Here is a 17,355-nt window from a genome sequence, read left to right as displayed (position 1 = left end):
GTCATGGTCATAGATACAATTTACAGTGAGACGTGCATCAATTCATAGATCCAAAAATAAACACTGAAAGATCGAAGACCTAGGTAAAGTATGATTGAATTTAATATCGAGCACTCCAGCACTTTATAAGCAAATACAAATATAAATATAGAACATTTGATGTAAACTCCATTCTATATCTGATATATCGTGTCATGGCAATGTTTTATACCGACAATTGTTGCTGTTGCGTTGAGCTGAAATGCGGCTGCATTCTGATTGCAATATTCGATGTGATATTACGCGGCATAGATCGATTTCTTCTGGATCGTAAGTGAATGGACGATTGTCCTTAGCCAAGTCATTCATTGAGATATACTCGTACACCCAGGCAACTCTCTGATGGGCAACATTGCATTGGTCGTCAGCGGGATTTATCTTATCTCCTGCATAATTCTCCTGATTGGAGCTCTCCTAGTGGGTATCCCCATTAATGTTAGTGCCTATCTTATTATTGTTTTTAAAACTACAGGGTATACGTTACCTCCTCTTGCCTTACATATTCGTTGTCATGGTACATGTCATCATCTTGATATGGGAATGCGGTTATGTCATCATGATGGAAGACTTCTACGACTTTATAGTACTAGACATCATTCAAGCAGGTAAACAGATGACTCACAGTATATTTTCATAGAGGAATACATTTTTTTACTTTTTCTTTTCTTTTTTCATTTTGCCTCTAGTGCTCAGCTTGTACTTTTGCCTGGTTGTCTACTCCTATTATGATACTATATAGATCCACATGTAGCGCGTAAATACGTTATATATTTTATAAGATTTTATTTGGAATTAACGCCATATGATAAGTTATCTAATTTAATCAAATTTTTATCTAATCTGAACAGTTCAGTCTGATGTTACAATTCAATTCAATCAATTGATCTGGGTTTATATGTATAGGCAGTTTTTTTTATTAAAGCAGATAACATTTGGGGCTTTCTGAATTTCAATTAAAAATTTGAATTTTGATAGCATAAGCAAATGTAAATGGTTACTTTATAAGACCATAGATATTGCTAAATTGAATCAGAATACTGATAATTTAACAATAAAGTAATATCTTAATTTGCAATTCTTAATAAAAGATCTAAACATATAAAACATAAAAATTTGAAGCCTGCATGAATCCCTACAGTAAACGTATATACATGTATGAAAGACGAGCATTATCTGAACTAAAAATCTTTATCAGAATTTGGAATATTTTATATCGTTTAATATCATAAACTCAACTTGAGCGTTGCAATTACATATAAATAGTATTTACATATGTGTGTGTGTGTATGAGTCTTTGGACGGGACGTAGTCTTCAGAATCCTTAGAACTGCTCCAGTGTGCGCGGTGCTGGCGGTGCACCGTACTCATCGGCTGGCACGGCGGCAACGGCAGGCGGTCCGTATTGGGGGGCTGGCTTTGGCTGCTGTTTGTACTTGATGAAGTACACCTCGGGTTTGCTGGGCTCCGTTGGGGCGGGCGATGGCAGGATGACTGGCAGCTGCTCCTCGGGCTTCTTGACCAGCACATAGACCAAGGTTTTGTGTTCATCCTGCACCGGCGGAGGCAGCACCTGGCGCACTGGCGTGGGCGGATTCGGCGCCTTTATAAAGATGATCTTGTAGTGCTTCTTGGGCACCGAAGTCTGGATCGGCGACGCGGCGGGATACAGCTCCGGCTCCTCGGGCGGAACATGCACATAGACGTTCTTGGTGACGATCGCCTCGGCTGTGGGCGCCGCCGGCGGACCGTAGAAAGCAGTCGGCGGTCCATAGACGGGCAGCGGTTGGGCCGGCTGTGGTGGTCCGTATTCCTTTTGTGGTGCCGGCGGCGGCGGTGCGCCATATCGTGGCCTAGGCGGCTCCGGCCGTGCCACCACGATGGCCACATTGGCCGCCAGGACTAAAAGTAGCGCCACTTGCGTTTTCATTGTTGGATCAGCTCGTCGTTGGCTCACACCTGAATGATTCGAATCGGTCACATTGCCGGGCCATTTTATATGAGCGGGCCGCCACAATTTTGATTTTGATCGTGTTTGCATGACCCCCTTGCAGCCCTTTGCATAATATTTCTGATTGCCTCCCAGTGCAATCGTTACGGAGGCGTTGCCGCCGTCATCGCCGTAGCTCACTTTGCATACAAATGAGCCCGAATTGTTTAGCGCGTTTTGTACACAATTTCGTTTTCGATATTTCAATACTGAAAACGAAATTGCAAGCACAAACAGTAGCTGACCGCCCCTCAGCGACCCCGCCCCCACGTGCTGTGTGTAATGCTGACTGTTGTTGAGCCGGGCACGTTCTCTGCCTTTCCTGGACTTCCCGGCCTTATTTTTATTTGTTGTTTTTTTCGCCGTTATTTGCCAAAAACAATTAAGAAAAAAAAACTCGATTGCGTTACATACGACAGTTATTTATGACATAACACCTGTATGGGTAGTGCTCGAAACTACCGATGCTAGGCCATGAACGGTCATTGGAACCGATTTTCCTACGGCTTGGCGTTATGTGGATTTTTCATATACCCTGCAGCCATGAAAAAAACTAAGTCGGGTATACTGTTTTAAGGAAGTGACTGCAACAACAATAGACATTAACAGCTTAGTAAAGTTACACCAATCGACTCTCTGTCCGTCTTTCTCTCTCTATTTCTCTCTCACTCTCACATATGTACATAAATATAAACATAAATATATATATTACACTATGTAATTAAATGAGTTTTGTTTTATATTTTTTTAAATATATCGAAATAGAAATTTTGAACCGTACTGAATCTGTTGTTTTCTTAGTTTGGTTCAGAGTAGTATCTAGTCGAGCAGTCTCGCCTACAGTTTTCTACACTTTAATAAGATCTGTATCAAGTTTTATTTACTAATTCCTATTATAGACGCTGACTTGGAACGATTGCGAATGTAAGGACCTAAGCCAAGCACTTCATATAATTAGAGATACATGCGAATAAAACCAGAAGTTCAGTTGACCTTACGAAAAACCCTGACCTTGGGCACATTGAAACTCAGATAGCCAAACTGTTTCCTATTGGGCTTATCAGTTTAGTTACTTACCTTTCCCTTGGCTATATCTGTTACGGAAATCTCCAAAAAAGGAAAAAAACCTCATCAGCTCACTAAATGCTGATACAAAGCTAAGCTCTAGCTGACCAAGACGAAGCTTAACTAATTGCATGCTAATTGCAACCGGATGTGTTGACTTATCAACACAGTTACTCTTACAGGGGGATACGTCACACTTGGTTTCCAGTGAACTTCTATCTTATCGGGGCTTTCTGTATCTCGAATTGTACCAATAAACAGCTATATCAATGCCCCTGCATATCTTCACGCCATTCAGTTCCTTGCCGAACATCGAATGTAAGGTACGCATTGCACTCAGAGGTACCAGTTTACTTTGGTGTCCATTGTTGACTTTACCTAGATCCAATTCAAATAGTCCATCTGCATAGGTGCGCAGGGCTGAAATGAATACAAATAAGAAAACACTTAGGCCCGCCGAGGTTGTCATCTTTAACCATGAGCACTTCAACAACAACAACAACGAGTTCCGATCGGGAAGCGCCAAGGATGTCGAATTGCTGCAAACGACCTTCAAGAAGCTCAAGTGTGGGGTGACGATCATTCAGGATGCAACGGTCAAGCAGGTCAGGAGCACTGTGAAATTGCGTGAGTGTAACTTGAAATGGCGTGTTCTGCATAGTACCCAGAGTAGCTTACACTACCCCCAAACTACCCTTGCTGCCACCATTCCAATTTTCAGTGGAACAGAAAAACTTGGAGGATCACTCAGCTTTAGTGGTGGTCATATTGAGTCACGGCCAGCGACACGAAACGATAGCCGCCTACGACGGAACGTATGATCTGAACTCGGATATAATCCATCCCATATCGCGCAACAACACGCTGAACGGAAAGCCAAAAATCTTGTTCATTCAAGCCTGTAAGGGCGTCAGAGAGGTGACCATACTTAAAGGAATGGTAATTAAATTATCCTCTTTGGAGCAAATATTATTACTCATTCAAAAGTTCGCCCAGGTTTCCAGTTTTCCCGATCTTCCCTGTAATGTACTAAAGTGCTTCAGCAGCTATGAGGGATTTGTCTCCTATCGCTGGAAAGATGGCACGCCCTTCGTCAGGCAACTGTGCGAGACACTAGAGGAAAGTCCGCATGTCGACATTGTAACCAATATGGATCGTGTTCGATTATTGGTAATGCAATCGACCAAGTAAGTCTAAGGCCCTGTTGCTTATCCATCCTTGTCAATTTTATGTCATTAATCCGATTCTCGCTGCAGCAATGCTCAAGTACCTTCGGTAACCCACTCACTGAGGACCAAGTACGCTTTTGGAGATTACATATAAGATTTTATAAAAAAAAAATGTCTTTTATGTTTTTATATTATTTTTTTATATCAACCCTATAATATAATCCTTCTTCTCGCCTGGCAGTACCAAGATATTGCTGACACATAATTAAAATTGTTACATACATACGGATATAAATGTAAAATATATATTAACACAATTAAATTTCTTGCGTTATTAACTAAATACGACATTGAATTATTCATGTGTTAACTATCATTCTAAGACTAGGGCTTGCCATGGGCTCATCAACTTCAGTTTAAGCATTTATTATATATTTCCATTTATAGAGCTGCGTAAGAAGCCAGAAACAGAAATAGAATTTGCTACGCCTTCCTATAACGCGAGTAGGCATACCAATTTCCAATTTTTAATTCTCTAGCACTTTAAATAACAGCGCTGCATTTCCGATTTTTCATGCCTCCAGTAGACAAACAGATTTTGCTGTCCATTTACTAAAAAATAAATCAATTCACAATCATATCACTTTCTGAATGAGTTTTATAAATCATACATTGTCTACTTTCATCAAATTTAATTCACCCCATTGATTGTGGTTTCTAAATAGCTTTGGAATGACTTTATTATTTTATTTGTTTTATTGTTGTCCAATAAATCGTTATCTTGTCCTATCTTTTCCTTTAGCTATGTAAAGCAACGAAGCGTTCTCTAATCACCTTTTACGGCAAATGGTCGTATGTCCCTTATCAAATCCAGTAAGCAATAACAGTCCAAAAATAGCTGATTTATAAATAGATGTTAACCAATTGGCGATGCCTCAATGAGCTGACCATATAGATTATAGGTTCATGTTCACAGGAAGTAAGCACCTACCGTTTGTTCCCTTACCTTAAGTTCAAGGGAAAAAAGTTTTCTTCGAATGTAGAGTGAAACAGCAACATTTTTCTCGGAGCAACTAAGTCGATATGTTTCCTAGACAAAAAATATTATGCAGAAGGACCAACAGCAGTCTAATACAATAGAGCAAATAGTAAGCACTGTAACGTTATGTATCTATATCTGTATGCAGTAATTTACAAGATAAAGCGGCCACGCCCACATTTTGTACACAAAACTCTATTTTAGATTCAATAAAACCAAGAAAATAAAGGGAGCTTGAAAGGTAAATCCCCTTGTTGAGGGCGATTCATCAAGTACGACAAACCAAAAAGAAGTTAGAGAGCTCTAGTCGGAATTGCGCCCTATTAGAAGATACCTTGCAATTATTAATATATTACACTTTTATTAAACAATACGAGAAAGAGTTGAATTATATCTGCTGAGTAATTTTAGTCCCGAACTCTTTACCTTCTTGATATTAAAATCTACTTGAACAGCTCTGCATGGGTACAAAGCCAAATATCCCAAAGATAAAAGAAATCCGTCTATATTCAAGTGCTGCAATGCGTTACTAACACCAACACACATCAGCTCACAACTCAGGAATATATACGTGACTACATATATACATATATACATAAATATAAACACAGAAATATGGTAAACAATCCAAAAGACTGTGTATGTCTCATACCATTTCCACCTACAAGTTCTGAATGCCTCTGATATGACGATATACGTCTTTCCCATTTAATATCAGCAGTCGAACAGAAATCGAAGGATCGCTTAGCACTGCGCCTCGAAAGCAATCCACCATGTCTATGTGTGTAAGTCTGATGATGTCATCCCTTTTCCAACTAACTGTTGAACAGAATCCACAAAGTCTGTGTATCTTCATTTTTGGCTTACCAGATCTGACTGCCCATGATATGACAATCAGCAGTCGAACAGAAATGGAAGGTAAGCTCCAGGTTAGAGCACTGATCTTGATTCATTTACTGAGTTTCGCAAATGTTAGTCAACAAACAGTCACATCAGCCAGGCTTTCTTTGTAGTGTCAAATCGGATGTTAAGTCCATGCAGTAATATTTGTGTTTCTGTCAGTATTTAATAGGTTTTTGCTTACATTATATACACACAATTATTTAAGATTTGTATAGGAACTACAGCAAAACACGAAAACCAAATTAAGCGTAGGCCCACAGAGAGGTGCCGCTCTACGAAGCTTCACGAACCGTAGCAGTACACAAGGAGTACATCAGTCCCAGACTCATTCGGTTATTAAGGAACTCTGTGAAGAGATATAGTTGAAGAAGAATTTCAGCAAGATGATCTATTTACAATATTGTTGCTTCTTCGTTGATTTGCGCATTGGCACGTTCATTATAGCGGCCAGTGAAATACTAATGGATATTTGCTTCGGAATACTCATAGCAATATATGGCGAGTCGGGTGAGTTGTCTGATTTGAGCTAAATGAACAGGATTCGTTAATTCGTGAACGGCGTTTTTATTAGGAACACCCGATCTGTGCCATAAATTATTTCTTGCATTCATGATTTTGCATTTGATTAGCGCTGTGTGCCTCTTGATTGGCGCTATAAAGGTTAGTAATATCTATCTGGTATAGCGCTTTAGATATTTATATATCATATTTGTTTTAGTTGCGTCCGGGATGCATGCTATTCTATATACTGATGACTATGGTAAAGATATTGGCTATGATCATACTGATCATTTCGGACATAATACTGCTTATCTGGATACCAGTTATAATCATCTATGTGATTATGTTTGGTAAGCTGCACATGCACACACATACACACTTGCACTCACATAATTATATATATTCTAAATATATGTGCTCTACCCTTTCCTTCTAGTGCTTGGCATCTATTTCTGGTTTGTCACCTATTCGTTTTACGCTGCACTGGGCGGCAGCCTATTCATCTGAGTTACCAGTCGACGGCTGCCAGTAGATTATCGTTGTGATGAAATTCTAATGTGGATGTCAATTATATTGCCTTGCCTTAGCAATCATGTCTAAAGAAATTCAAAATAAATTTAATACTCCACAAAAATTTATGTGTTATTATTATAGTTATTATTATTATTGCTTATATTATTGAAAGAGTCTTCCTACCCGTCCGCTCATCCGCATGTATTTAAATCATTTCGCCGCTATTGAAAAATATATACTGCTACCTCTTCTGATTAGGTATTAAGATTTTCCCGATACGCCCACTTCTACACTGTTTATCAGAAATTTGATTTCCTTTTCGAATAATATCTATGAAAATTATATGATAGACACATCAAATCGCATAGGGGACCTAGCATCAGAGCTGACGATTTACGTTTTCCTTGACCTCTAACGATAAAGCAACAATCAATTCGTTGCATAACTTGCTAAAATACCCTGTTCTTTGCGCAGTTTTCGAACCTTGCCCCAATATTTAACAGTTACGTTAATTGAATTTCTATAGATTCATCAAAATATTTCCAGGTCTACTGGAGGCATGTGTACTAAATTTTGAACGTAATTGATTATTCCTCAGTCGGTAGAGTCCGTCTGCAACATTCTTATTGCGATTATTAATTATACCATCAGCTGAACGATGTTTCTTCTAAGAAAATTTTGTTGTTTGCTTAAGTTGCGGACGGGCTGTTATCTAATTGCTGTCGTCGATTTGATCATTAATTTGAATATTATAATATTCAGCAGAGGTAATATCGCAGCTTTCCCCTATATGTATATATGCACATATATTATATATATATATATATCTCCTTCGCAGGAAAAATATTCACACAAGTTGAGCGCGGTATGGCCATTTGTCATTGCATTGGATGTATCATGCTGATCATCGGAGCTATTGTTGTAAGTTTGCATCCGGTTTCACCCGTCGACTTTTATCAATTCGTTCAGATAGCAATCAACGGTACTGCTGACATTCTTTCTAATCACATGTCTGGTCAATTCGTGCATCTGTGTCATAATGATCATAATGTTATCGATTCATTTCCATGTCCGCAACATAATTATAATTGTTGCGAGCACCATTACAATATGTGAGTACCGCAAACGGACGACTCTTCTAAGTGAGACACTAATAAGTGAGTTTCCATTTTTACTTACTTATATACTATTTACAGTTTGGAACATTTATTGCTGGATCCTTGTTTTCTCATACTATCGGAAGATAAGCACGACAAATTCAGGGGATGCGTAAAGATGCTATAAGATCAACAATCTTTTTTCTAGTTCGACAGTAATATGCGTGGAAGTAAAAGAAGGATTGTGGATCTTATGGTGAAGTTTCGTATACTCGTATATTGACGAAAATTTTAAGCTAAATAAATTGCTTGTTACAATAAGAGGTCATGTGTATGAAAATAAAATAAACTACTACTAAAGCTGTTTGTAGGTTTTTTTCTTCGCAGAATATCCTACAAATGAATACATATTATAATCAGTATACAGTCTCTTTTGCTTATTGGCTCTAGGTCCGTCTACAGGTAATACGATTTGGCTATATCTTCGACATGATCACAAGGCAAGAATATGTTCAATACTTGACGGTAACCATCTCCAATCCAAATAACATTCCACTTGCTACCGATGATACTGGCCGACCCCTGCAATGAAGACAATATTTACTATACAACGAATAGAAGCGAAGACCTGCTCATTGGACTCACTTGATTTGATATATGCCTTTGCCAAGCCCGCAACATCTTTAAATATTAACTGAGGCCGTTCAAAGGTAATCCCCGAAAACATATTTGGTGGTCATTGTGCTGGTTACCGATGGTACCTGACTGCCCCTGAAATGACAACATTGATTAGTCTATTGCAGAGAAAAAGTGTTAAGCAGACTTACTGAGTATAGCTTTTGACCAGATTCATGACATCTTTCATAATAGTTTCAATGTCCACATTGGGTTTTGCCTTTAATGTATCACACAGTGTTTGAATAAAGGGCGTGCCGGTGTCCAAGCGATAGGAGACGTACCCCTCATAGGTACTGTAGCATTTGAGAATCTCGCTAGGATTACCATGTGGCTGCGTGTGAAGGGTAGCATAATAGTAATAATAATTGATTGACCATTATATTTACATTACCTTGATGGCATCTGTTTTGAATTTGCCCAACTCCCTGGAGCCCTTGCACGCCTGGACGAATAGGATCTTTGGCTTGTTGGCCAACGTCTGATTGCGCAATATCGGAAAAATTATATCATCATCCAGCTTGTAGTCCCCATCCTTGGCGGCTATCGTTTCATATCGCTGACCGTGACTCAATATGACCAGCACCAGTGCTGAGCGATCCTCAAAGTTTTTCTGTTCCACTGCAAATCGGAATTACAGATATGCATCATATGAATATATGAATGATCTTATTTCCAGAATGATAATATTAACGAAGATTATGACAGCATTACCATCATCACCATCATATTGTAATCTATTTACCATACTCATAATTATTGTTATAATTTTTTAGCGGAGCTCAATCAATATCGCGCTTAAAAACTATCGACTAACAATTTTTATCTAACATAAAAAGGGATTAAAGTTTCTAACCCACAATTCTATGACGAGCTTCTTCTTAGCAGCACTCTCGCTTTTATTCAAAATTTTCCAGTTTAAAAGAAAATGTAAACATATTCATGCATTGACTGTATGAGTAGCTGACATTCAAGTTATAAAACTTGGCCTAATTTTAAAATAAAACAAAACAAATAAAAAAGTAATACAATATTAGGAGATAATAAATCCGTCTATTGAAGGACTAAGCTAAAACTGATATTAAAAAGAACTTAAATCCGCTATAGACTCTCAACCAATCCAACGAATTAACTCTTGAGTCTTAAGTCGAGATTTTGAGGACGGGTTATTTATGTAGTTTGTTTATAGAACATATGAATTTGGACTCACATTTTTCCACAGTGTTTCTGATGTCATTGACCGTTGGATTCGTCATAGTCTTCACCTTACACTTGAGTAGTGTGCCAAAAGTTTTCTCCAACGACTCGACATCCTTGGCGCTTCCCGAACGGAACTCATTGCTGTTGTCGAAACGCTCATTGTTGAAGATAATAACCTCTGCGGGCTTCAGTTTTTTCTTCGGAACCGGCTTAACTTTAGGTATTGGGCCATACCCGGACTTTGTAGGATTCAGTTCACCATGTGCATCTAAGGTGCTCGTAGTTGCTTTGGCTTTGGTTGGATTAAGGCTTATAAAAGGCTTTCCAACTGTTGTCTTTGGGGTCGGCAGCATTGTACCAAGAGCAGTGCTGCTTGAGGTAGACTTGGACAACACGGAGCTCGCAGATGAAGGCTTCGGGAGCACAAAGCTGGTTGTTGTGGGCTTGGAGGAAAAAGAACTGCTAGCCGAAGTCTTGGGCAGCGCTGACGACGTAACTACCGAGGGCTTAGAGAAAGCAGAGCCGATTCCAGTGGTCGTCTTTGATGCATAGGGCGATACATAGGTTGAATCGATTGGCTTTAGCGCGAATGGCGACACATACGGCTTGTATGCAGATGTGCTGGCGCCAGAAGTTGAGGCAGTAGTCTTGGGCGGCCAGCTAGTCTTGCTGCTGGGACTCAGCACCACCCGTTGGGTTTCCACATGCTGAGTGACAGTGCGTCCCTTCTTCTGCGACACAGATGTTTGCTCCGACTTGACCAGAGTGCTGGATCTCCTGGCCTCCGCGTTGGGCTTGAACGATGTGGTCGAACGCAAAGCCACGCCATTCAGACTGGTTGGACTAACGCGTTTGTTGCTGCTGCTTGTCGTTGTGGAGGTCGAGTTGCTACCCGCCCGGCTGCCCGTCCTCAGCTGTGCCATCAGCTCCTCCAGTTCGGCCTGGCTCGGCGTGCGGCGCGTTATCATTTCCGTCACACACGCTTTCTGGCTGTGAGTCACTGTCTGTGTGGTCGACCGATACGTTACTGTATTTGCGTTGCTATCAATGATCGTGGAGTTCTGCACAGCCGTGTTGGTCGTCACGCTGGCAGCGCTCCTCGTCTGCACCCGAGTGCGTGGATCCTGCCGCGCTAGGGCCTGGTCGTTATTGGAATCCGAGCTGGCGCTATCATTGCTGGGCTTCTTTTTGCTAAACAAGCCCATTTTCGCCTTCTCGCTTTCGCTCACAATCCTTTTGGTTTCGCACTGTCTCCCAGTCAATCTCTCTCTCACTCTCTCACTCTATACTTGGCTCTTATTCTTTTCTTTTCTTAACTGCAATGCGCGCGACACGTTCTGTGCTCGTTGACGTTCTGAGAGAAACTGAATGGCAAACGAGCTTTTGCACCGATAACGCAGCTCTGTTTAATAAGTTTTGCTGAGTTTTATTCACCTCATTTACTCTCATTTACGTCGTGGACTGCAGCGGAGTGTAAAGTGTGCATCTAACAGCTGGGCCGATTATTAATCATACGCAGTGCGTTATCAATGGGAGAGTGGGGAAATCTCCTTACCTACGGGTAACCCCAAGCCCAAAATCTGTAAAATACAAAAGACAAAATTACATATGGAACTGTTCTTACAGTTTTTATCCACTGACCCAAAAAAAGAAAGCTTAATAAATGAAATGAATATATGAATACCTCAATAAGAATTACTTTATTAAAATCGGCATATCAACCGGTTTCCGGGTTATACGAGCAAATATGTAAGTTATATGTTATTGGGCTTGTCATAAAAGCGAAAGCTCCCTCAACATGGTTGAAGTTATTTAAGCGATAAACGCTTGCGCACGAAAGCTTTTGCAGCGTACATATGTATGTTTAAATATATATTAAGAAGCACTAAGTCATTCGGACTTCTACGTAGATATATATGCATGTATGCATACATACATATGTGTATATGGACATACATTTAGTATATACATTTATTATATTGATTGATATACATATACAATATATGAAAATATATCGAGTAATCACATAATACATGCACTTCCTCAGAAGATTTAATTATGTATATACATATCTACATATGTATACTTCAAATGACTGTTTGGACACTTCCCTTTAGCAAACTTGTTAAATAGGAATTTCAATTAAACCTGCATATGTATGTAAATACATCTGGACCTACATACATATGTACATACGTATGCATGTATATGAATTTGGAAGCTCTCTTTGTTTATATCTTGTCATTGTCTCCAACAACACGAAATCAAATTTCCAAGAACATACATGATACGCGCGCGCGTAATAAATAATAATAATAATAAAAAACAAAAAGTTCAAAAGCACCGTAAACAAACAAAAAACTTAATTGGCTGCATTGCTCTTCATAAAAGAGAAATACCCTCCATCTCTCTCAGTCTCTATTTCTCTCTCGAGTGCAGCATATTCATGCACAGGTAGGTTTTCGACACCTGTGTCCTAAACAGTTTACATTTACAGGTGACGTAAGCAGCGGACGACTTTCATTGAGATAATTTTAGACTGACCGCCTCTTCAAATGAGTAACGAGTGCAATCGCGCCTGATAAGAGAATCCCATCTGGCAAACACACATTCGCCATGCAGAGAGCCGTTCAAACTAATCAGGCCATATTTAATGCCACAAACCGCTAAGGCTCCTATAAAGTCTATGATCGTAAAGGAAAAATAAAAAATCTTTAGTCATATTTTGCTTGATTGAGTTATTCATGCATTGATAAGAGATTTAAGATTCGTCTAGCAGCTACTGATGTAAATTACGTCAATTGAAGATGCCGTAAAACGTTAAATCCCCAATGACGCATACTTACAAGCACCCACTGTAGCAACATGCACAATGTGTATAAATTACGATCGGCAGCAATTACATTACAACCAAGCATTAATCTCAGATGAAACACTTAATAAACAATGTAGGCACTTAATACCTATACGAAGCAATAGACATGATTAACATTACTTTCAATTCTTTAAATAATTCAATAAATAACTATAATTCAATTTACACAAAATAAAGAGAAAATAATTTCCAAACTAAAAAATATTTTTTTCTTGAGTTCAGCGCGTAGATTTCCACCCTGTCTCTCTCATTCGGTTCGGCGATAGCCAGATTATATCTTTCACGTGTTCAGATAAAATCTCCAAAAGCATATTTGGTAGTCATTGTACTAGTCGTCAACGGTACTGGGCAATCGCTGTAATAGAGACAAGATCCATTAGCACTCAGGAAGGCGCGATTCCGTAGGCTAATTAGACTCACTGGGTAGAGCCCATAACACCCTGTGTGACTTCTCTTACAATGCTCTCAATATCAACATTTGGATTGGACCTTAGCGTATTGCAGAGCTCTCGAATAAAGGGCGCGCCAGTGGAATTCCGATAGGACACGAAGTCCTCATAGGTGCAATAACACTTTAATATGTCGCTGGGCGCACCATGAGGCTGAGGTAAATGTGAGGATTATAGTTGCTCTATCAATGACATTCATCTCACCTTAACTGAATCTGTATCTTCCCAGAATTTTTCCAGCTCCCTGGAGCCCTTGGTTGCCTGAACGAAAAGCATTTTCGGCTTGTTGATCAGCGTTCTGTTGCGCAACAGTGGAAATATGATCTCATTATCGATATTGTAGTCTCCATCTCTGGCGGCTATTGTTTCGTACTGGTGGCACAGACTCAAGATGACCACCAAAACTGCTGACCGGTCCTCCAAGTTTTTCTCTTCCACTGTATATTAGAATGTATGTATCTAAATATATATATCTTGATATTCCGATTTGAGCAATTGGAATAATATGAGGAAATATGGTGGGATAGACAATGCGATTATACGTTTTCAACTCTCAAAATTGTGAGAGCAATGATTATGATAATTCTAATAATCAAATTCCTACAAATAACAATTTCATGCAACAATCGTAAAATGAGTTGAAAACTTTGAAGACCTTTCGATTCAAATCGAGTCAAGTCGTGAGTCGTACACATTCTTCCCCCTTCATATCACCGCAGAGACCAGACACATTTCAAATTGGACTCACGAGCTTGCATAGTGCTCCTGACATCAGCGACCGTTGCATCCGGAAAGATTGTCATTTTACATTTGAGTCCGACAAAGGTTGCCATCAAATGTTCGATGTCGTCGATGCTGCCAGAATGGAACTTGTTGTTGTCGAGGAGCGAATTGTTGAAGATGACAACCTCTGCGGGCTCCAGCCTTTTCTGCTCGGCTTTGGGTATTAGGGGACTTGCCGCCTGTGTCTCCATGGAGCTCTCTTGTCCTTGTTCAAAATATTTGGGCACGGCACCTGTCCTAGGATTAGGGCTTGTAAAGGGTTGTGCATCGGTGGCCCTTTCCACCTTGGCATTAGCGAGTCCTTGATTTTCGGCCAAGGGCATTCGGACAAACTGGCTGGGATTCACCATCAGGCAAGCGTTGCTATCAATTGTTGCCGAGTTTTGCACAGCCATATCGCTCGATACGGTGCTGGCATTACCAAAGGCTATCTTATTTTTAGCAAACATTTTGTTGTCCCTTCTATAGCCGTTTTGCGCTCTTTTCTCGCCCCTTCTCAAGTGCACTTGAGGCTCTGCCCTCCAGTCACGCAGACGTTCTAGAAGAAACTGACTGGGCGAGCAAACTTTTGCAGAGTGGAGGAGCTTTATCCGTTAACTTTAGTTGAGTTTTATTCAATTCTCGCTCACTTGTGCAACGGCGACTGCAGCTGTGGGGAAAATGCCCTCTGTGCAGATATCCCAGATCATTACTCATACTTATTGCCATCAGAGAGCAGTATGGAACTACTCGGGTACTGGGAAACATACATACAACTTATGTATGTAAACAAAGAAATACTATTATTTTTGTATTGATCCAATGAATGAACGTATTCAATATCGATATAACTAAATCTCAATTAGTTCGGACGAATGCACTTTAATTAATTTGATTAACATACGTACGTACGTACATCAAATTTCCAGGTAGTCTATTTTGCAAATATGTATGCATACATATTGTATGTATATATTCATATATGTATGTATATACAAATATATCTGTACATCTTAATTAGTTAGGTAAAATCATATGGGCAATCCCAATAATATTAAAGTTGACAGTTATACCATAAGCTTTTGCTATATCGATTTGCTTGAATTTACTTTGTCTCCTTTTAAATAACCGAGAGCTTTCGAGATACGCGCGCATATTAATAACAACAAAAAAAGATCAAAAGCTCCTCTCAGAAACAAAATGCGTTTGGTAGCTTTGGCGCTCTTTACATTGTTCTTTAAAAGCGCTCGCATTCTCTTTCCCTCTATCGCTCCCTCTCTCACTCTGTCGCTTTATTTGTTTAACTGCGGTGCGCCTCGTTCTTAGCTATGTTTATTGATTTTCAGTTTGCCGGCGTCTTGATATGCACTCAGAACTACACAAACTTACTAATACACAGGCAAGGCGAAGCTATCGTCCACAGCACTGCGATGTTAGTGAATCGTTTTAGACATTTCAGTGCATTGCCAAGCGTAGCATCGTGCGGTACATTATTGTCAACAATTGTGCCCTAAACAAGCAACGGCTACAGGTAGCGTAAACAGCTGACAAGTGTTTCAGGGAAAACTTCGCGGCAACAAAAACTTCTGTTTGCCGTTATTGGGAGAGAACTTCCCGATGGCAAACGAGTGCAGCGTATTTTGGACGATAAGATAATTCCAACGGGCTTGCAAAGCGCAATCGGCTTATCACCGGCTAATGCAGACTCGGCATGCAGATAACCTTTGAAATCCATCAAGGCTACATTTAATAGCACAAACCGCTAAAGTTCCCATGAAGTCCATACATTATAAATATGCTGAATTGGCTAATAATACGATTCCGTCGTAAATAATGAAAAGTTAAACGGGTAAAAATAAGATATCCCTAGTAATGCATTGATGATCAATCGATTGATTGATTCAGTCATTGGCGGTGTTCCGTTATAAGATCTGTAAAGCAGCAACCGGTATAGATTACGTCAATTGAAGATGCCGTGAAACGTTAAAAGCCCAAGTGATGCATAGTTACAAACAGCCACTGTAGCAACATGCAACAATTTGTATCAATTGGCCACAATTGCATGCGCCTTAACATGCAACTTAAACAAGCATAGATAGATCAGATCTCAGACCGGATTCCCAATCAAACAAGAATATATTCCAGTAATTGCTCCGGCGCCAAGGAAATGCGTTCACGAATATACATTAAATTAATAAATATACATATGTATGTATCTAAGGCTTGTTCAGTGATCAAGTAGTATTTTTAAAATCTTTTTAAATTCATAAATGCATTTTAAAACCTCTTGATATATATTTGAACAAAAGAATTGACAGATAACAAGTAAAACTAGTATTATCAATATCAACACTATTAATTAACTAATTGCAAGCTTCAACAAATCAGCCAGATATTCCGATAAAAAAAAAGCAAATAATTAATAAATACTATCCAGTTCAAATGGGCAATTTAAAATGTCATAATGTCTATATAAACAAATTAATTAACAGATGAGAACTTTAACTGTGAGCAAAGTTAACACTAAAATCAATTTACATCAAGTATCAACAATACGAATACGCAAAAGAGACTAGATTTTCCAATAGGAAGAGGGAAAAGAGAGAGCCTTTTGCTTGTGCGGCGACGTCATACGCTCAGCTGGGGATGCCCATCAAGCACGCACACACACACACACACACGCTCGCCTATAAGCTCTCTCGCCCCCCTTGTAAACGGGCATTAGACAATCAGTGCAGTGTGCTTGATAGTGCTGCCAACCACATTACAGAAATATCCAGTTTTGACTTAATGCACGTCCGAAGGGCAATTTGTTAGTTTTTGATTTGTTGTACACAATACAGATTCCTCAACGTTCTCTCATTGCAGAGTTCATCACTAGAGCCAAAAACACTTCACGCTGTGTCTATATTTATTTGAGTAAAGAGTAAAATACGGGACAAACGCACACGTGACCGTCGGCGGCGAATCACGAAAGTAACTGGATTTCTTTTTCGCACAAGTCACGTTAAACTCTAGAAAAGTACGTTGGCCATTTCGAAAAATCGACAAACAATCGACAAACATCGACATCGAATTGAG

At 39.6% G+C, this 17,355-nt stretch overlaps 7 protein-coding genes across 14 annotated transcripts; 4 read left to right on the top strand and 3 right to left on the bottom strand.

Moving 5' to 3' along the window:
* Window positions 1-80: 80 nt before the first annotated feature.
* LOC6581014 (extensin-3) lies at window positions 81-2,143 on the bottom strand. Its single transcript, XM_002006769.4, has 2 exons — window positions 524-2,143; window positions 81-453 (listed from the first exon to the last, which is right to left on the bottom strand). The coding sequence occupies exon 1, from the start codon at window positions 2,075-2,077 to the stop codon at window positions 1,361-1,363; it is 717 nt and encodes a 238-aa protein (XP_002006805.2). The 5' UTR covers window positions 2,078-2,143; the 3' UTR covers window positions 81-453; window positions 524-1,360.
* On the top strand, window positions 195-886 carry LOC26528508. The gene is made up of 4 exons (XM_015164570.3): window positions 195-309; window positions 371-456; window positions 512-644; window positions 726-886. The coding sequence occupies exons 1-4, from the start codon at window positions 195-197 to the stop codon at window positions 776-778; spliced, it is 387 nt and encodes a 128-aa protein (XP_015020056.1). The 3' UTR covers window positions 779-886.
* A 1,191-nt stretch (window positions 2,144-3,334) lies between the features above and the next one.
* LOC6581013 (caspase) lies at window positions 3,335-4,582 on the top strand. Of its 2 annotated transcripts, none has more exons than XM_015164569.3 (5): window positions 3,335-3,414; window positions 3,502-3,718; window positions 3,813-4,030; window positions 4,088-4,278; window positions 4,348-4,582. In XM_015164569.3, exons 1-5 carry the CDS (start codon window positions 3,361-3,363, stop codon window positions 4,412-4,414), a joined length of 747 nt encoding a protein of 248 aa, XP_015020055.1. In that variant the 5' UTR covers window positions 3,335-3,360; the 3' UTR covers window positions 4,415-4,582. The 2 variants fall into 2 exon arrangements, with proteins under 2 accessions (XP_015020055.1, XP_002006804.2); XM_002006768.4 differs by having other exon boundaries at window positions 3,337-3,414; window positions 4,079-4,278.
* Window positions 4,583-6,330: 1,748 nt separating this feature from the next.
* On the top strand, window positions 6,331-7,337 carry LOC6581012. The gene is made up of 4 exons (XM_015164568.3): window positions 6,331-6,709; window positions 6,774-6,862; window positions 6,921-7,053; window positions 7,140-7,337. Exons 1-4 carry the CDS (start codon window positions 6,586-6,588, stop codon window positions 7,208-7,210), a joined length of 417 nt encoding a protein of 138 aa, XP_015020054.1. The 5' UTR covers window positions 6,331-6,585; the 3' UTR covers window positions 7,211-7,337.
* Window positions 7,338-7,382: 45 nt separating this feature from the next.
* Window positions 7,383-8,673, top strand: LOC26528202. 4 transcript variants are annotated; one of them, XM_015164566.3, is made up of 5 exons: window positions 7,383-7,474; window positions 7,763-7,983; window positions 8,055-8,137; window positions 8,190-8,328; window positions 8,413-8,673. In XM_015164566.3, exons 2-5 carry the CDS (start codon window positions 7,875-7,877, stop codon window positions 8,487-8,489), a joined length of 408 nt encoding a protein of 135 aa, XP_015020052.1. In that variant the 5' UTR covers window positions 7,383-7,474; window positions 7,763-7,874; the 3' UTR covers window positions 8,490-8,673. The 4 variants fall into 4 exon arrangements, with proteins under 4 accessions (XP_015020052.1, XP_015020053.1, XP_032586018.1 ...); XM_015164567.3 differs by having other exon boundaries at window positions 8,186-8,328; XM_032730127.2 differs by having other exon boundaries at window positions 8,055-8,328.
* On the bottom strand, window positions 8,674-17,146 carry LOC6581011 (cell death protein 3). 3 transcript variants are annotated; one of them, XR_006357963.1, is made up of 6 exons: window positions 17,043-17,146; window positions 10,199-11,768; window positions 9,383-9,609; window positions 9,141-9,322; window positions 8,959-9,084; window positions 8,674-8,916 (listed from the first exon to the last, which is right to left on the bottom strand). XR_006357963.1 is itself a non-coding variant. In XM_044011264.1 (5 exons), exons 2-5 carry the CDS (start codon window positions 11,391-11,393, stop codon window positions 9,018-9,020), a joined length of 1,671 nt encoding a protein of 556 aa, XP_043867199.1. In that variant the 5' UTR covers window positions 11,394-11,768; window positions 17,043-17,146; the 3' UTR covers window positions 8,958-9,017. The 3 variants fall into 3 exon arrangements, 1 of the variants encoding a protein (XP_043867199.1); XR_006357962.1 differs by having other exon boundaries at window positions 8,674-8,895; XM_044011264.1 differs by lacking the exon at window positions 8,674-8,916 and having other exon boundaries at window positions 8,958-9,084.
* LOC6581010 (caspase-3) lies at window positions 13,236-15,071 on the bottom strand. 2 transcript variants are annotated; one of them, XM_002006765.4, is made up of 4 exons: window positions 14,261-15,064; window positions 13,717-13,949; window positions 13,484-13,665; window positions 13,239-13,418 (listed from the first exon to the last, which is right to left on the bottom strand). In XM_002006765.4, the coding sequence occupies exons 1-4, from the start codon at window positions 14,742-14,744 to the stop codon at window positions 13,352-13,354; spliced, it is 966 nt and encodes a 321-aa protein (XP_002006801.2). In that variant the 5' UTR covers window positions 14,745-15,064; the 3' UTR covers window positions 13,239-13,351. The 2 variants fall into 2 exon arrangements, with proteins under 2 accessions (XP_032586012.1, XP_002006801.2); XM_032730121.2 differs by lacking the exon at window positions 13,484-13,665 and having other exon boundaries at window positions 13,236-13,418; window positions 14,261-15,071.
* Window positions 17,147-17,355: the final 209 nt, after the last annotated feature.

This window comes from Drosophila mojavensis, unplaced genomic scaffold (genome assembly GCF_018153725.1).
Source record: "Drosophila mojavensis isolate 15081-1352.22 unplaced genomic scaffold, ASM1815372v1 contig_81, whole genome shotgun sequence".
In the NCBI taxonomy this organism is placed as follows: Eukaryota; Metazoa; Arthropoda; class Insecta; order Diptera; family Drosophilidae; genus Drosophila; species Drosophila mojavensis.
The sequence above is the reverse complement of the archived record's forward strand: the minus strand, read 5'-3'. Positions and strand labels throughout refer to the sequence as shown.

Bases quoted from the DNA above. Each gene is read 5' to 3' on its own strand.
- LOC6581014 (XM_002006769.4), bottom strand. From the start codon at position 2,077: ATGCAAACACGATCAAAATCAAAATTGTGGCGGCCCGCTCATATAAAA.
- LOC6581012 (XM_015164568.3), top strand. From the start codon at position 6,586: ATGATCTATTTACAATATTGTTGCTTCTTCGTTGATTTGCGCATTGGC. The intron at 6,710-6,773 runs GTGAGTTGTCTG...CGTTTTTATTAG, and splicing joins AGCAATATATGGCGAGTCGG to GAACACCCGATCTGTGCCAT. The intron at 7,054-7,139 runs GTAAGCTGCACA...CTTTCCTTCTAG, and splicing joins CATCTATGTGATTATGTTTG to TGCTTGGCATCTATTTCTGG.
- LOC6581013 (XM_002006768.4), top strand. From the start codon at position 3,361: ATGCCCCTGCATATCTTCACGCCATTCAGTTCCTTGCCGAACATCGAA. The intron at 3,415-3,501 runs GTACGCATTGCA...CCATCTGCATAG, and splicing joins TGCCGAACATCGAATGTAAG to GTGCGCAGGGCTGAAATGAA. The intron at 4,031-4,078 runs GTAATTAAATTA...CTCATTCAAAAG, and splicing joins TGACCATACTTAAAGGAATG to TTCGCCCAGGTTTCCAGTTT.
- LOC6581011 (XM_044011264.1), bottom strand. From the start codon at position 11,393: ATGGGCTTGTTTAGCAAAAAGAAGCCCAGCAATGATAGCGCCAGCTCG. The intron at 9,610-10,198 runs GTGAGTCCAAAT...TCCGATTTGCAG, and splicing joins CAGAAACACTGTGGAAAAAT to TGGAACAGAAAAACTTTGAG. The intron at 9,323-9,382 runs GTAATGTAAATA...CTTCACACGCAG, and splicing joins TCAAAACAGATGCCATCAAG to CCACATGGTAATCCTAGCGA.
- LOC26528202 (XM_032730127.2), top strand. From the start codon at position 7,875: ATGTTTCTTCTAAGAAAATTTTGTTGTTTGCTTAAGTTGCGGACGGGC. The intron at 7,984-8,054 runs GTAATATCGCAG...TCTCCTTCGCAG, and splicing joins TATTATAATATTCAGCAGAG to GAAAAATATTCACACAAGTT. The intron at 8,329-8,412 runs GTGAGTACCGCA...TACTATTTACAG, and splicing joins TGCGAGCACCATTACAATAT to TTTGGAACATTTATTGCTGG.
- LOC6581010 (XM_002006765.4), bottom strand. From the start codon at position 14,744: ATGTTTGCTAAAAATAAGATAGCCTTTGGTAATGCCAGCACCGTATCG. The intron at 13,950-14,260 runs GTGAGTCCAATT...TCTAATATACAG, and splicing joins CAGGAGCACTATGCAAGCTC to TGGAAGAGAAAAACTTGGAG. The intron at 13,666-13,716 runs GTGAGATGAATG...CATTTACCTCAG, and splicing joins AAGATACAGATTCAGTTAAG to CCTCATGGTGCGCCCAGCGA.
- LOC26528508 (XM_015164570.3), top strand. From the start codon at position 195: ATGGCAATGTTTTATACCGACAATTGTTGCTGTTGCGTTGAGCTGAAA. The intron at 310-370 runs GTAAGTGAATGG...TCGTACACCCAG, and splicing joins AGATCGATTTCTTCTGGATC to GCAACTCTCTGATGGGCAAC. The intron at 645-725 runs GTAAACAGATGA...TTTTGCCTCTAG, and splicing joins ACTAGACATCATTCAAGCAG to TGCTCAGCTTGTACTTTTGC.